The sequence below is a fragment of the Pipistrellus kuhlii genome, unplaced genomic scaffold (assembly GCF_014108245.1).
Source record: "Pipistrellus kuhlii isolate mPipKuh1 unplaced genomic scaffold, mPipKuh1.p scaffold_m20_p_16, whole genome shotgun sequence".
NCBI lineage: Eukaryota > Metazoa > Chordata > Mammalia > Chiroptera > Vespertilionidae > Pipistrellus > Pipistrellus kuhlii.
In genome coordinates this window covers 20,192,077-20,206,508 of record NW_023425471.1, presented here as the reverse complement: position 1 = coordinate 20,206,508, position 14,432 = coordinate 20,192,077, and the positions used below count along the sequence as shown (strand labels likewise).

The 14,432-nt window shown below is 38.1% G+C and overlaps 1 protein-coding gene across 1 annotated transcript in view; it reads right to left on the bottom strand.

Moving 5' to 3' along the window:
* Positions 1-14,432, bottom strand: part of CFAP47 (cilia and flagella associated protein 47) — a 396,096-nt gene that overhangs the window by 228,595 nt on the left and 153,069 nt on the right. The window contains 2 exon segments of the mRNA XM_036439773.1: positions 6,913-6,999; positions 8,468-8,549. Coding sequence (XP_036295666.1) covers positions 6,913-6,999; positions 8,468-8,549 — 169 coding nt within the window.

The following is a 14,432-nucleotide window of genomic DNA, read 5'->3' as shown; positions in this document are numbered from 1 at the left end:
AAATACTTGTTGGCCATAAGAAGCATGAAATCGTACTGTTAGATCCCCAGAATGTTAGACCTCCCAGAGCAAGGATGATGGGCTAGATATAGGAACTCACTAGGGCAGAAAGCCCCAGATGCCTAATAAAGGGAAAAACTGAGAAAAAAAAGAACCTGGCCCCCAGGGTAACCTTTCCTCCCCTAGCATATCACTGGTCATGTGGTTTAGACCCCCTGACCTTTTCCTCCTTAAAGATAACATCTAGGCCGCAGTTATATTCCAGCTCCAGGCCCAGAAAATCAGCAAAACTAGACAAGTGAGGTAGCTGCCTCAGAACCAGCTACATTGACTAATGACCCCCTGCCCTGGCACTAATCAATCAGTGGAGACCATGACCCTGAAAGAGCACACCTGAAAAGTTGATGAATATTCTATTGGACTCTCCCCTGGGAGTTCTCCCTAAGACCTCCCCAAATATTTCCAGCTGCAAGAAAGATAATATGCTTAGGACAAAGGACCCAATGTGTATTCGCCCTCCAAGGAGCATGCCCATGCCATTATCCCACTTGCACGTATCCCCCAACCTCTAAGGGACCCCATGAGACTTGCAACTAGGGGAGCAATGGACAGTGGAAGCTTGTCTTGGGCTTACCCCCTGAACCTATCTCCAAGGCCCCTTTTCTCTGACTTCTCAGTGAGCCAAAGCAGCCCAGCCTAGGCTTTCCTTTTGCTTCTTCTATGCCCTTCCTTGTTTAATTGTCCTAAGTATATTTTGGCTACCATCATTGACCCAACGTCCCCTTGGCTGGGTGCTGTGAAGTCCTTCCCTTTGGATATCTCATCCCTCCAACTCCTTTCCTTAAATAAATTCAATTTTCTTTAATCAATGTCTGAGATAGCTATTTAGCCTGCCCACATATCACCATGTTCACCTTTCACGTTACCATTTGCAACAGCATTTACTAGTATGTATCTAGAGGGTATTAAGCTAAGTGAAATAAGTCAGTCAGAGAAAGACAAATACCATATGATATCCTTTATATGTGGAATCTAAAGAATAAAATAAGTGAACAAACAAAAGAGACTCATAGATACAGAGAGCAGACTGATGGCTGTCAGAGGGGAGAGCATTGGGGGACTGGGTAAAAAAGGTGAAGGGATTGAGAAGTACATATTGGTAATTACAAAATAGTCAGGGGGATATAAGGTATAGCATAGGAAATATAGTCAATAATATTATAATACTATGTATGGTGCCAGGTGAGTACTAGAAATATCAAGGAGAACACTTTGTAAAGTATATGATTGTCTAACAACTATGTGACACCCCTGAAACTAATACAAAATAATATTAAATGTAAGCTGTAATTGAAAAATATAAAAATGTTTAAAACAGCAGCAACAAAAATCTGATTATAGCCCTAAAGCACTGCACATATCATCCATGGGAATCATTGCCAGGGTTTCCAGGAAACCTGAGAGGTACTTGTTCCTAATCCTATACAATAAAGAACTAATATGCTAATGTTCATCATGCTGTCATGCCATAATGATTGATCAGCAGAAGGCTGTATATGCAGCAAGGCGCGCGAGGGTGAACAGTTGGGCGCCTCCTCACAGTGGTGTGAGGCAGGGTGCCTCCACTATTTCAATCAAGCACTGGGCATCTAGTTTAAAGATGAAGTTTGCTGGCCCAGAATTCTGTTTTCCCTTGTCTTCTCATTCCCACTATTCATGGCTCCTGGCTTCTCTTTTTTCTTTTGTTAATCCTCACCTGAGGAGATTTTTTTGCCATTGATTTTTAGATAGAGTAGAAGGGAGGGGTGGTGACACAGAGAGAGAGAAACATCAATGTGAGAGGCAAATGGACTAGTTGCCTCCTGCATGCGCCCCAACAGGGGCAACCAAGGAAATGAACCCATGACCCTTCAATCCATTGGCTGACAATCTATCCACTGAGCCAAACCAGCTAAGGTGGCTCCTGGCTTCTTAGCCATGTTTACCAACCCTCCCTTCTTTTCAGCCTATCTGATAGTTTTTCTCAGAACTTCAAAGAGCAAAGTGATGATCTCTTAATGAGAACACTACAGTGTCCTGCCTCATAACCAATAGCTCTTGTATCTGCACTCACTTTTCTTCCTTCCCTCTAACTGCAATGGCTGAGCAATCCTTTATCCCTTCTCTTGTACTAGATGCCAGGCCTTCTCATCTTCTTAGGAATAGTACTGCATCCGTTGTCTTTTTTACCTTTTGGATCTTTAATTTCTCCCTCCTGACCAGTTCTTTTCCAGTAATATCAAAACATACTCACTAGGCATCCTTCCACAAACCAAGAGATCACCAGTTGGATTACAGGTCACTACTTTCTTTCATTCCACTACTTTCTTTCATTCCTTTAGCTTATTAAACCGAGGACCACCTAGTGACCTTCCCTGACTCATCATTATCATCTCAAGCAACCTCTCAATTTCACCTGATACTGTTAACCATGTCGTTCCTCAAATGCTCTCTTTCCTCCTTGTTCATAATATAAAATGTCACTGTGATCTTTTTGCCTATTTGAAGCTCATTTGTAGGATTATCTTCTTTTTCCTATTTAAATATTTGGTTTATTCAATGTTGGTTTTTTTTTACCTATGTGATTTTTTTCACTCTATATATTTTTTTCTCCCTATTTTATTCCCTAAAAACCACCAAATGTGCATTAGGAAACCATGTAGACCACCATTAATAAAAAGAATAAAATGTCATCATATACTTTGCTCATATTTATCACACACACACAAAGAGTTTTTCATATGTTCCCTATGCATGGTTATATCCAATCAAAACATGCAATATTTGTTATAATCTGTGAGAATAATTGTGTTTCCACACTGATGTCACTGACATTATGGGACATACTGCAAAGCCATTTAATTAAAGAATTTGACCAATTCTGCTTCACTCCAATCATATTTTATTGCTTTTAAATATTCCTCAGAAATATGATCCCTTGTACCATTTTAGTTTGTTTTCTTCATGGGCATGCAATTCTGAATAATGAGTAGTTAGAACTGATGTTTCGCTGACCTTTAGAAACAAATACTCCCATTTTATTATAGAGAGAACTGAAGTGGTTCTGGGAAAATGTGTTTAATTAACCAGAAAGATCACTGATCTTTGTTTAAAAATTTCAAAATATTTGACATAATTGTGCCACTGTTCTAAAACACACACACACACAAAAAAAAACCTTTTTGGTAGACAGAATACTGGGAACAAATGAATAAACAGTTAATTAAAATTACTCAGATATTTATTATCATCTTTTTCTTTTTCTGGTTCTTCTGTAAAAACATCACATTCACTTCTTTCAGTATATAGATTCATCCTTTATATCCACATAAGATCCCTATTTATAATTTACACTTAGAACAGCATTCTGAGTTTGAGTGTTTCTGTTACTGTCTTTCACCACTCATGCTTCAATGACCCACTTTTTAGCCATTTTTGTGAACATTTTTGTGAATTGGGAATATAATGCAAGGAAAGAGCAACAATTAACCATGCAGATTTAACAAGCAAAAATAACCTAATGACACAAAATTAAATTGAATGAGACAAGCTATATTCTGTTATCTAAACAATTAGCCAAAAAGAACTGACAAAGGCAGTCTTAGATTGCATGTATGACCTCTGAGAATTCAACAACAAGAACCCAAAGGAATTTGTGTGAAAACCACAATCTTTTATTTCTAGTTTGTGAATCATTTTAATAACATTGCTTGCTTTTTCAAGTGAAATTTCCAATCCATTTCTGATTTAATGGACCACCTAGAGCTACCAACACTTTAGCCACAATACATGAAGCCACAGCTCTGTAGATCATCTAACTGGGCAATCTTATTCACCTATGACTTTATCATGGCATCAGTAAAGAATTCCAAATGTGTGTTGCCAGCCAGGTCCCTTTCCTGACTCAAGGATATACTCACCAGTAATCATACCAGGCACTGTAATATAGTAAAACTAAAATTAATTTATCATGTTCTCTTACTCAGTTCCACTCCCAATAAAAAATGCTATTATCCCTTATCTTCTATTTCAATGACTGGGATCAAATTTTACTCAGTCACCCAACAAGAAGCCCACTATCATCTTTTACCTCTCTGTCTCTTTTACCCTCTCCCCTGCCAAGACCAAGTCATTCATCAAGCCTGAGTTCTACTCATTATTTATGAATGCTATCCATTCCTCATCTTTCCTACTACCACCAGCATTCCTAGCACCACACATTAAAATGCATTCCCAGTTTCTATAATGTACCACAGTGATTTCTGTAAAATGCATACCTGATTATGTCAAGCTTATGTTTACAACCCTTCTATATCTCTGTACTGATCTCATGCTAAAGTCTATGAAGTCCGGATCCCTTAGTTTGGCTTATGAAGTCATCCAATTTTTGTTTGAGATCACAGTCCACTGCTCTTTCCCACCCACCATCCCCCACCCCCTGCCCCAAATAATGTGTTTATTCCTCAAAATGTATCATGTTCCATCTAACCTCAGGCATTTCCACAATGAATTTTCCTTGTCTTGAAAAATGCTATCTGCTGCCCCGCGCCCCCACCCCCTCATCACTTTCCTCCAATAAAACTCATCTACTGCTTCCTTTACACAAACTGTACTCTCTTTCTCAACTATGCTCCACCTTGCCTGGCAAACACCTATCATTTCTCAGGACTCAGTTTATTTTATTTATTTATTTATTTATTTATTTATTTATCTATCTATCTATCTATCTATCTATCTATCTATCTACCTGCCTTCTTACCTACCTACCTACCTATCTACCTAGTTATTTATTGTTAATCCTCACCAGAGGGCATTTTCCCATTGATTTCTTTCTTTTTTTCTTTTTTTCTTTTTTTTGAGAGAGTGGAAGGGAGGGGGACAGATACATATCAATTGATTGCCTCCTGCACATGCCCCTACTTGGGGCTGGGAATCAAGCCTGCAACTGAGGTACATGCCCTTGACTAGAACTGAACTTGAGACCCTTCAGTCCATAGGCCAGTACTCTAACCATTGAGCAACCAGCTAGGGCACATTTCTCAGGACTCAGTTTAAATTGATCTTCTTCCTGGAAATTTTCCCCAAACCAGGAAAGTCAGGATCCTCTCTATGGGCACTCATCCTTAGTTATTTGGGCTTGCCTTGTCATAGCATTTATCATGCTTCCTTGTAATTATATATACTTACTTACTAATATATTCCAAGACACAAAATTATTGAGGATATAGAATATATCATGTTTACTCTTATCCCCATAGAGCCTGAAACATAATAGTGGTTGAATAAATTCATTAAACAAATATTTGCTGAGCATCTACTATGTAAGTGACACACTATTAAGTTTACAAGTGAAATTTGGTTTCTAAATGCATAGATTCATATATGGGGACGACAGATTAAATGAACTAAGCATATATATGAATGCTGCATAAATGAATAAATAATAAATGTGTGAATCAAGTCCATAAAGCAAGATTAGGACTAGTTTGTCCCTAAATTAGAGCATGTGCTAATCTTCTGTTTTGGAGTTACTCCTCTTTATCACTGGGCAAAATGACAGATCGTGCACACTGGAGTTAATCAAAGAAGAAAATGTTTTTTCCCAATTATAAGTTTGGCTGAGAGTCACAAACATCCTAATATATTCTTCTCAGAATTAATGAAGAAAAAAAAGGATTTCTTCTCTTGACATCCAGCAAGGAAGACAGGGCAGGTTGAGTTGAAAAGAAGAAAAGAGGAGTAAGTGGGAGTATGTCACAGAAGGAACTTTCCAGAAGGTAGGCCTAGGTAACTGGCTGCCATGAAGGTTTTAGACTGCCAGAGAGCAGCAGAAAACTGCCTGGGCCCCAGCAGAGAGCAAGGAATAAATAAACTTTTCTTATATCAGATGGTCTTATGCGGCCAAAAGCAGATCTTGGAAGGAAATAGGTATACCTATAAACCCTAGTTTCCTCTTCTCTAAACCGGGATTTGTTGGTTGTGAAGATTAAACAAGATTACATTTTAAAAAGCAATTTGGGACATATAATGCTATTTAGCTTTTAATTCTGTCTTTTCCTTTGAGTGACTAACAGCTGCTTTTATTTAATTTAACTTTTTTGTTTTAACTCCCTGTCCTATAGCTCATCCTATTCATGAGTGAGGATAGAACAGAAGCCTCCATTGGCTTTAGTGAGCAAAATGTAAAGTGCCATATTTCCTTGGGACACTAGGAAATGATTCCAGGACTGAAACTAGTGCTGTTAAATCAATAAAGAAACAGTAGTGAAGGCACGATTTATATGTTAATTTACCTACACATGCATGAAGTTAATTGGAGAATATCATCAACACCTGATCTTGCCTACAATTATATGATTCCTAGTCATGTCCTCATAATAACTATACAAGAGAATATTATGCATTACGGGTGGAGACCATAATTTTCACCAATATCTACTTTTTAATCCTTAATTTTAATATTGGAAAATGCCTGTAGCTATCAACTTTAGAGACTATAATTCTCAACTTCCCTTAAAGTTAGATGCTTTCACATGACTAAATTCATCCCAATGAATGTGAAAGGGAAATGATGCATTTTCCAGAAAATATCCTCAAAAGGAATTTACTTGTCTTCTATTCCTTTATCTGTTCTTCCTTATTCTGAGAAATTGACCCAGGTTAAAAGCCCAGTACTGAGGATAGAAGAGACACCCCACTTATCCACAGTTCCATGAAAAGACAAATAAAAATACATCTTATTTGAGCCACTAGGATATTAACTCTTTTACAGCAATATTGCCTAAACCTGAACTAATACATAATAGTGGTTGAATTAATATCTATGTAAATTTAGCCAAAAACTCTTGCAATGAACAGGAAGATAAATGATACCTTGTATATCTGAAGGAGTACATCTGTCCATGCCCGTTGACTCCAGGCTTCAAACTCAGTCATATCTAAAATAATATGTTGCTTTTCCTTAGGTAAAGAGGAACATTCTGGCTTTTCCTTATGTAAAAAGGAACATTCTGGCTTTTCCTTAGGTAAAGAGAAACTTTCTGGCTTTTCCTTACGTAAAGAAGAACTTTCTGGCTTTTCCTTAGGCAAAGAGGAACATGCTAATGAGGATTTAGACTTTTAAAAAAATCATCACAACATTAATTAAAATGCAAGGCAACTGTAAGTTCAAAATTTTAACTACTGAGCATATATATTTTTTCTTTTAATAAAACCTTTACATGTCCCTTTCATACATTAATCAAGATCTCTTGTCCTAGCTGGTTTTGCTAGTGGATAGAGCATTGGCCTACAGACAGAAGGGTTCCAGGTTCGATTCCAGTCAAGGACACATACCCAAGTTACAGGCTCGATCCACAGTAGAGAGCATGCAGGAGGCAGCCAATCAATGATTCTCTCTTACCATTGATGTTTCTATCTCTCTCTCTGCCTCTCCCTTCCTCTCTGAAATCAATAAAAATACATTTTAAAAAATCTTTTATAATTCCCCTTGTACCAGTCATAGAAACAATCAACACAGGTAACTTTCTGGAACATATAGCCCTTTATTGAGGCTATAGATTTACTAGTATTCATTCAGTGGAGCTCTTTCTTCGCTGAGCAAGACATGACCCCAGGAAAAACACCTCGGCTAGATCTAGGGCAAAAATAGCAAAATGAAATGCAAAGTTATTCTGAACTCAGAACCCCTAGGAGCCACACTCTTTAAATTAAGCCACAGAGACTCAGGAGAGTGGCAAAGAAAGGCCCCTGGCTCTACTACTAATGTCATGTGGTAACTATAGTAACAGTATCATGACTAGAGTTGCCTCAAAGCCTGCAGACATCTCAGAACAATACCCCTTCTCAATAGGTTTCCATAAAATGAATTGCATAATTCAAAAAAACTATGCATATCTTATTTAAATTCACCCTATCCTCCTGTAAAATTGAAAAAGGGAAGTGACAAGTGGTGGAGAAGTTAAACCAGTATTTATTTTTTTTTTGGAAGATATGTAATCTAAAAATTCATTTTAAGAAAAAATTTACATAAGCACACTCCATTCTTCATTTCTAAATCCCTTAAAAGAAGCAATTATTTATAGATTTAAGAAAACCATGTGCTCATTTATGCCAAGGCTCTACAGAGATTTTTAGACAAGTACAATCAATATATATATATTGATTGTACTTGTCTAAAATCATCCCCTGAAAATAAGACCTAGCGCAACTTTGGGAGAAAAAATTAATATAAGACACTGTCTTATTTTCAGGGAAACAGGATATATATATATATATATATATATATATATATATTAGTATATGTCACCCACAGAGGCACAATAATCCTTAGGATATTTAATAAATAAAAATTCAAGGATTCTGAAATGAAACTTTCAAGCAAAATTCAATATCTGACCAGTTGTTCCAAGAAATTATATTCACTTACTCTCATTTCAACCCACTTCTTGTAATCTTCTGGTTCAAACAGAAATTCTGGCTGTATATAAGTAACATATGCTCCTCGATCTCTAAAATTAAAAAAGAAAAATCCAAATTATTATAGTATAATACTCACAATTTGTATATTACTTGCATTTCAACTTGGAATAAATCATTTCAATGTCATATAGTTTGTTTATTAAATTTGAATTTTAACAATTGTGTAATTAAAAATTTTCCCTTAACAATAAAATGTGTATATGATATTTCCTTTACAAAGCTGATTAATGAGAAAGATCTTACTAAGTGCCTTTAATCATTCATGCCAATCCTTATATGTTAATGGGATATAGAGAGTCCTGATTTAGCTCCTATTATCAAAGCAGTAACCAATTTTTAAAAATCACATTTTATTTACATTTAAATAAACTATACAAAGTTGATTTTCTTCACCAAAAATAACAGCAACTATTTTCTATACTAGAGGCCGGATGTGTGAAAATTCATGCACTAGAGGGGGAGGGGCATCCCTTAGCCCAGTCTACCACCTCTCACAGGGAGCCCTCAGGAGCGGGAGGCAACCTGGTGATCAGGAGAAGGTGACACCCCATCACACCTCTGTTGCTGCCACTGCCAGCAGCGCAAGCCCCAGCTGGCTCTGGTTACCTGAGCCTTAGGTGGCCCTGGATGGCTGGGCAGCCACCATCCAAGGCTTCCCTGTGCTTTGGGCCAGCCCTGGGCGGTTGGGATGCTGAGGACACTGACAAGGCTGAGGGGCCTGGGCGCCACCATCATGTAGCTGTGGGATCTACAATATTTGAGGGCAGGGCAGTCAATTATCATATCCCCACCTTATTGGCTGTGGCACCACTATCTTTTGTGATGGCATGAGGGCCAATTAACATATTCCCTCTTTATTAGATAGGATTATTCCTAGATAACCACTAACTGGTAAACATATTTTTGTAGGCTTTCCTGATTTTGCTTTAAATCATACTGAGGCAGTAGATATAGTCATGAAAAAAGACATAACATTATAAAATTTTAAAATGTTTATTTTGGTTACCATTGGAAAATTACGGTTTCTAAGAGTTAAAAATTCTAATTAATTTGTATGGTTTTCGTAATAGAAGGGAAGGGCCATAGAGATGAGTTTTGAAGAAAAAATAAAGTTACTTTGATAATCAGAATGGTGAGCCAAGGTGTTTTTCCAGGGGTCGTTTCTTATGATGCTGAAGAATGAGTTCCATAGACCAGAAAATTTAAGGAAAAGTGTGGAAAATTTATTACAAGAGATTCAGACTCCCCACAAGGGGAGGGGCCCAAAGAATGGGTTGCCAGCAAAACAAGTCGATCAAGGCGTATATATGTGGTACAAGCCTGCTCCATATCTATTTGTGTCACCACCTGATTGATTCCCTCATTGTTTTTGCCCAGCAACGGACCTGAACTTTCTCTGTTCCTATGTGTATGTACACCTTGCTTATTGTAGGTCCTCCCTTGGTTTCCCATGCTCCCACTCTGTATCCAAAAGCATTTATTTTTTTTCAGCATGACTGGATTTTGTTATCAGGCTTGCTAAAACTGCCCCTGTCAGCCCCTGTCCATTTCCCACCTGCCTTTGTTTCCCACTGGACTCCTGCCCTATCTGCTTACGCTTCAAGCTAACTTCTCTCAATTTATGAAAGTGGTAAAAAGTGAGAGGATTAATTTGAAACACAGGTAGATAGAGTAAGGGAGCAGGGGTCCAGTGGAAAACAAAGGCAGGTAGAAAATGGACAGGGGCAGACACAGCAGTCTGAGCAAAGTCTAATAACAGAAACCAACTATGCTGAAATAATAAAATATTTCTAGACTTAAAGCAGGAGGCATGGGGAAACAAGGGAAGGCCTGCAACAATAAGGTGTACTGACACATAGAAACAAAGAAAGTTCAGCACAGGAACAGAGAAAGAACACATAGAAACAGGGAAAGTTCAGCACAGGAACAGAGAAAGAACACATAGAAACAGGGAAAGTTCAGCACAGGAACAGAGAAAGAACACATAGAAACAGGGAAAGTTCAGCACAGGAACAGAGAAAGAACACATAGAAACAGAGAAAGTTCAGCATGGGGACAGAGAAAGAACACATAGAAACAAAGAAAGTTCAGGTCCATTGCTGGTCAAGAACAATTGAGGGAATCAATCAGGTGATGACACAGGTAGACATAGAGTAGGCTGGTAATAAATATATATCCCTGGGCTACAAGACTTTAAGGTGCAGCCCATTATGGGGTCCCTCTACCCTTGCTGGGAGTCTGAATCTGCTTGTAATAAATTTTCCACACTTTTGCTGAAATCTTCTGTTCTGCGGAGCTCATTCTTTGGCATCGGGAGACAGGACCCCGGGAAAACACCTCAGCTCACTGTTCCAGTTAGCAAAGGTTTGTGACAGTTGCAGAAAGGTTTGTGAAAGTTATAGAAGGTTTGTAAGGAGAAATTTTAAAAATAAGTTACATAAATGACATTGGTTCAGTAAGTCAGGACAAGCAGAATAGGGAAACTGGTATATAAACAGCAATTTGCAGCCATCTAGCTAATCTAGATGCAAAGCAATCACAGCCATCTGGTAAACCCTATGGTCCCTAAACCAAGGACACTTAAGAATAAATTATTTGCACTATTCCTCCCCAGCCAGAGGGTAAATACCTTAAATCAATCTACTCAGGAAGAGAGATAGCAGAAATCCAATTATGCCATTTGCCAACCAAACCCAAGGACAAATGGACTTAAGAGAATAAACCTCATTTTGGTATACTGAACCACAACCCTCCAGACTAATGTCTCCTTCCTTCCTCCAGACTGTTTGTCATAATTCTTTTTTTTATTAAATTATTATCTGTGTACATATCTTACCATTGCCCCCACCCCTATTTGTCATAATTCTTGATGCTCTAGCGTTTTCCCTAATAATACTAAAATTTATAAAACAGTTTGTCTCCACCAATTTACAAGCCCTACTTATACTCAAAAAATATCACTCCTAGATACCATCACAACCTCTTTTTGTGCCCCAGCTTCATCGTCCTTCTGAAAGAGAGCAAGGATTTTTGGCTTTGAAGAAAAACCTTACCACCTTTCAGCAGGAAGCAGTTATTGAAGAGACCCGACACTCCTTTTGCTCTGAAAGAATTCAGTGCTTAAAATCCTTGAGGAAGAAAATGTTAGACAGACCCTCCGCTTACAGGGGAAAGAAAAAAATGGCTGAACTATTCGGCATAGTCTCTACCTTTTCCCTACACTCCATCATTCCCAGACTGGGGCTCTCACCCTATAGAGATTTTCTTATTATTCTCATTATAGGTTTTGCAAGATATGAAAACTGCTTTAAGTTTCTAGTAAACTACCTCACCCAGTTTTCAGTGGACTGCCTACACCCAGACTCCTGCCCACTGGTTACTCTGACCTCCATTGGAGACAAATATATCCCACTCCCCCTAATCTGGCCCACTGGCACCATTTGAGGAGTCAGTCCATCTGGTTTCCAGATGATCTAATAAATTTACAATTCTTTACCACTTTTAGCCTCCTATAGCAACCCTAACACTCATATGCCTGAATATAGAAAACTCCAAATATTAATATAACATAATCCATCAATTATTTTTACTAAGAGAACCCCCAAATTTGTGGCCTCTTTGATGACATAAAGTAGTATAAATCAAGCAGCAATTATCTATTTATGTTACTGTATACAATTAAAAACATTTATCACATTTAAGACTATTTTTTCACTGTCAAGTTCCTTGAAATATTTTAAGCCAAACTCTTCATATGCATATCCATCACCACAAGAACCTATAGACATCTAATAGTTTTGGCAGAAGCGTTCCCTAGATTTGGGTGTTGATAGAGTGAGAATAGAACCCCACTCACCATAAGAATTTACCAGAGAAGAATGCTTCATCTAGTACTCAACTCTGGAACACCCTCAGCATTTTGCAATCCTAGAACTACTGAAATGTGAGATGAAGAAAAAGCAGAAAGGAGCCTAAGTTGATTCTGAAACTTTGAAGACAGCACAGATGAATAAAAGAGAGACTGGGGGTGGGAGCATCTACATTATTTTTATGAATCTTTATTATATGCAAATTACTATAGGTTTAAATAAAATCTAATTTTAATGGGACACCACTTCTTAGCAGGAGGAGCCCACCTAAAGCCTATATAAGAACTCAGTGAGCCCCATTAAGCTGAAATCCTAGAGAGTGAAAGACAGACATATGAAGAAATTAGAATACTTCCTTGCATCCAAAGCCAAGACAGGATCTCATGAAGAAATTACCGCTTCTATAGAATGCTATTGGGAGTCATTAAACTGAGAGTTTCTTGAAGAGGGAGGCCATATGGTATTCATTTGAGTATTCCATAGTGTTCAGCGGAGAGTAAGTCCTCAGTAAAAGGTTGAGAATATAAGAATGCATTTTTTCATTGGTAAAGACAAGACAGCAGGCCCCAAATGGAGCTGCATATTCTAAGCCCCATATCACCAAACCAAGGCTTAATTACAGATTGGCTCTCCCAGAAATGGAATCTTAAAACATTCAATCAGAATTGCCCAATCAGTATTAGTTAGGTAATCTCCCTGATAGTACAGCCTTGCCATCCTCCTAAAGGAAAGTGACCTTGCAATAGCCAATCTACTTTTTGTGGTACAGGAGTGGAAAATGTTTTCCTTCTTTCGTTCCAGGTTCTCTGGTTGGTCTAATAATCAAATTGACACAAGACAGATTAACAAAGGAAAAACAAATTAAATATCCATCCATAAGAGCCCATAAAGAAATGAAATTCCAAGGCAGTCAGGTAATTGAGGAAAAGGGGGTAAGGGTCTGAGGTTTCAAAGGGGAGACAGAAAATTCATAGGAAAATGAGATGAGCAGATGTTTGGTCAAAAATGGTTGCCCCGCCATGCAAATAAGCTTTTCTGATATAAAAAGTTCTCTGGTAATGGCTTATTCAGGGTGCAGGCTCTCTATCTAAATTCTTTTATGCAGTTAAGGGAGAAGAAAGTTTTTCTTGCATCTGCTGAGTCACAACTGTCTTCAACTCAAAATAGCCCAAATGCCAAAGTGGCACATTTTAGGGTGGCTAACTTCTTTAAGAGAAGTTAGCTTGAAACGCAGGCAAATAGGGCAGGGGTCCAGAGGGAAACAAAGGCAGGTAGAAGATAGGCAGTGGCATACACAGCAGTTTGAGCAAAGTCTAATAACAGAAACCAACTATGCTGAAATAATAAAATGTTTTTGGACACAAAGCCAGAGGCAAGGCATGGGGAAACAAAGGGAGGGCTTGCAGCAACAAGGTGCATGAACACATAGAAACAGAGAAAGTTCAACATAGGAACTGTTAACCGAAAGAAACCATTGAAACCGGTAAAGAATTTTTGTAAGTTTATTTGAGCCAAACTGTTGACATAAGCTGGGAAGCAGAACCTCAACAGATTGAAATAATGCTCCAGAGAATGCAGAATTACATCTATATTTATACACTGCAATCAAAGGAAAGGGATGTAGGTGAGTTACATGAAATTCATTGGTGATAGATTAAGGAGGTGGGATAAAGCAAAGCCGGGGAAGTGGGGGGGAACCTCTGGGATAAGGTGAAAAGTGAAATGATGAACATGTGCTTCTCTTACAGAGATGGATACAGGATACTTTAATGTAATTAAAGGTTGACAATTAACTTGATCACAATAACAATGAGGGAATGTCTCCAGGCCATTTGTTGTGCCCTGAGGGGTCTGGGTAGAAAGGAAGTTACAAGTTACTCAGACATCTCACAGATATGTTATCTTAGAGGCAAAAAGGCAAATGGGCTTAGTAAAGAAGATCTAAGTTGATCTTTGTCAGGTGAAATATCTGTCTAGGACATGACTACCCAGTATAACTTGTTTGTAGTTAGATATTTAATTTTCAAACCATCTTTTGCGGTT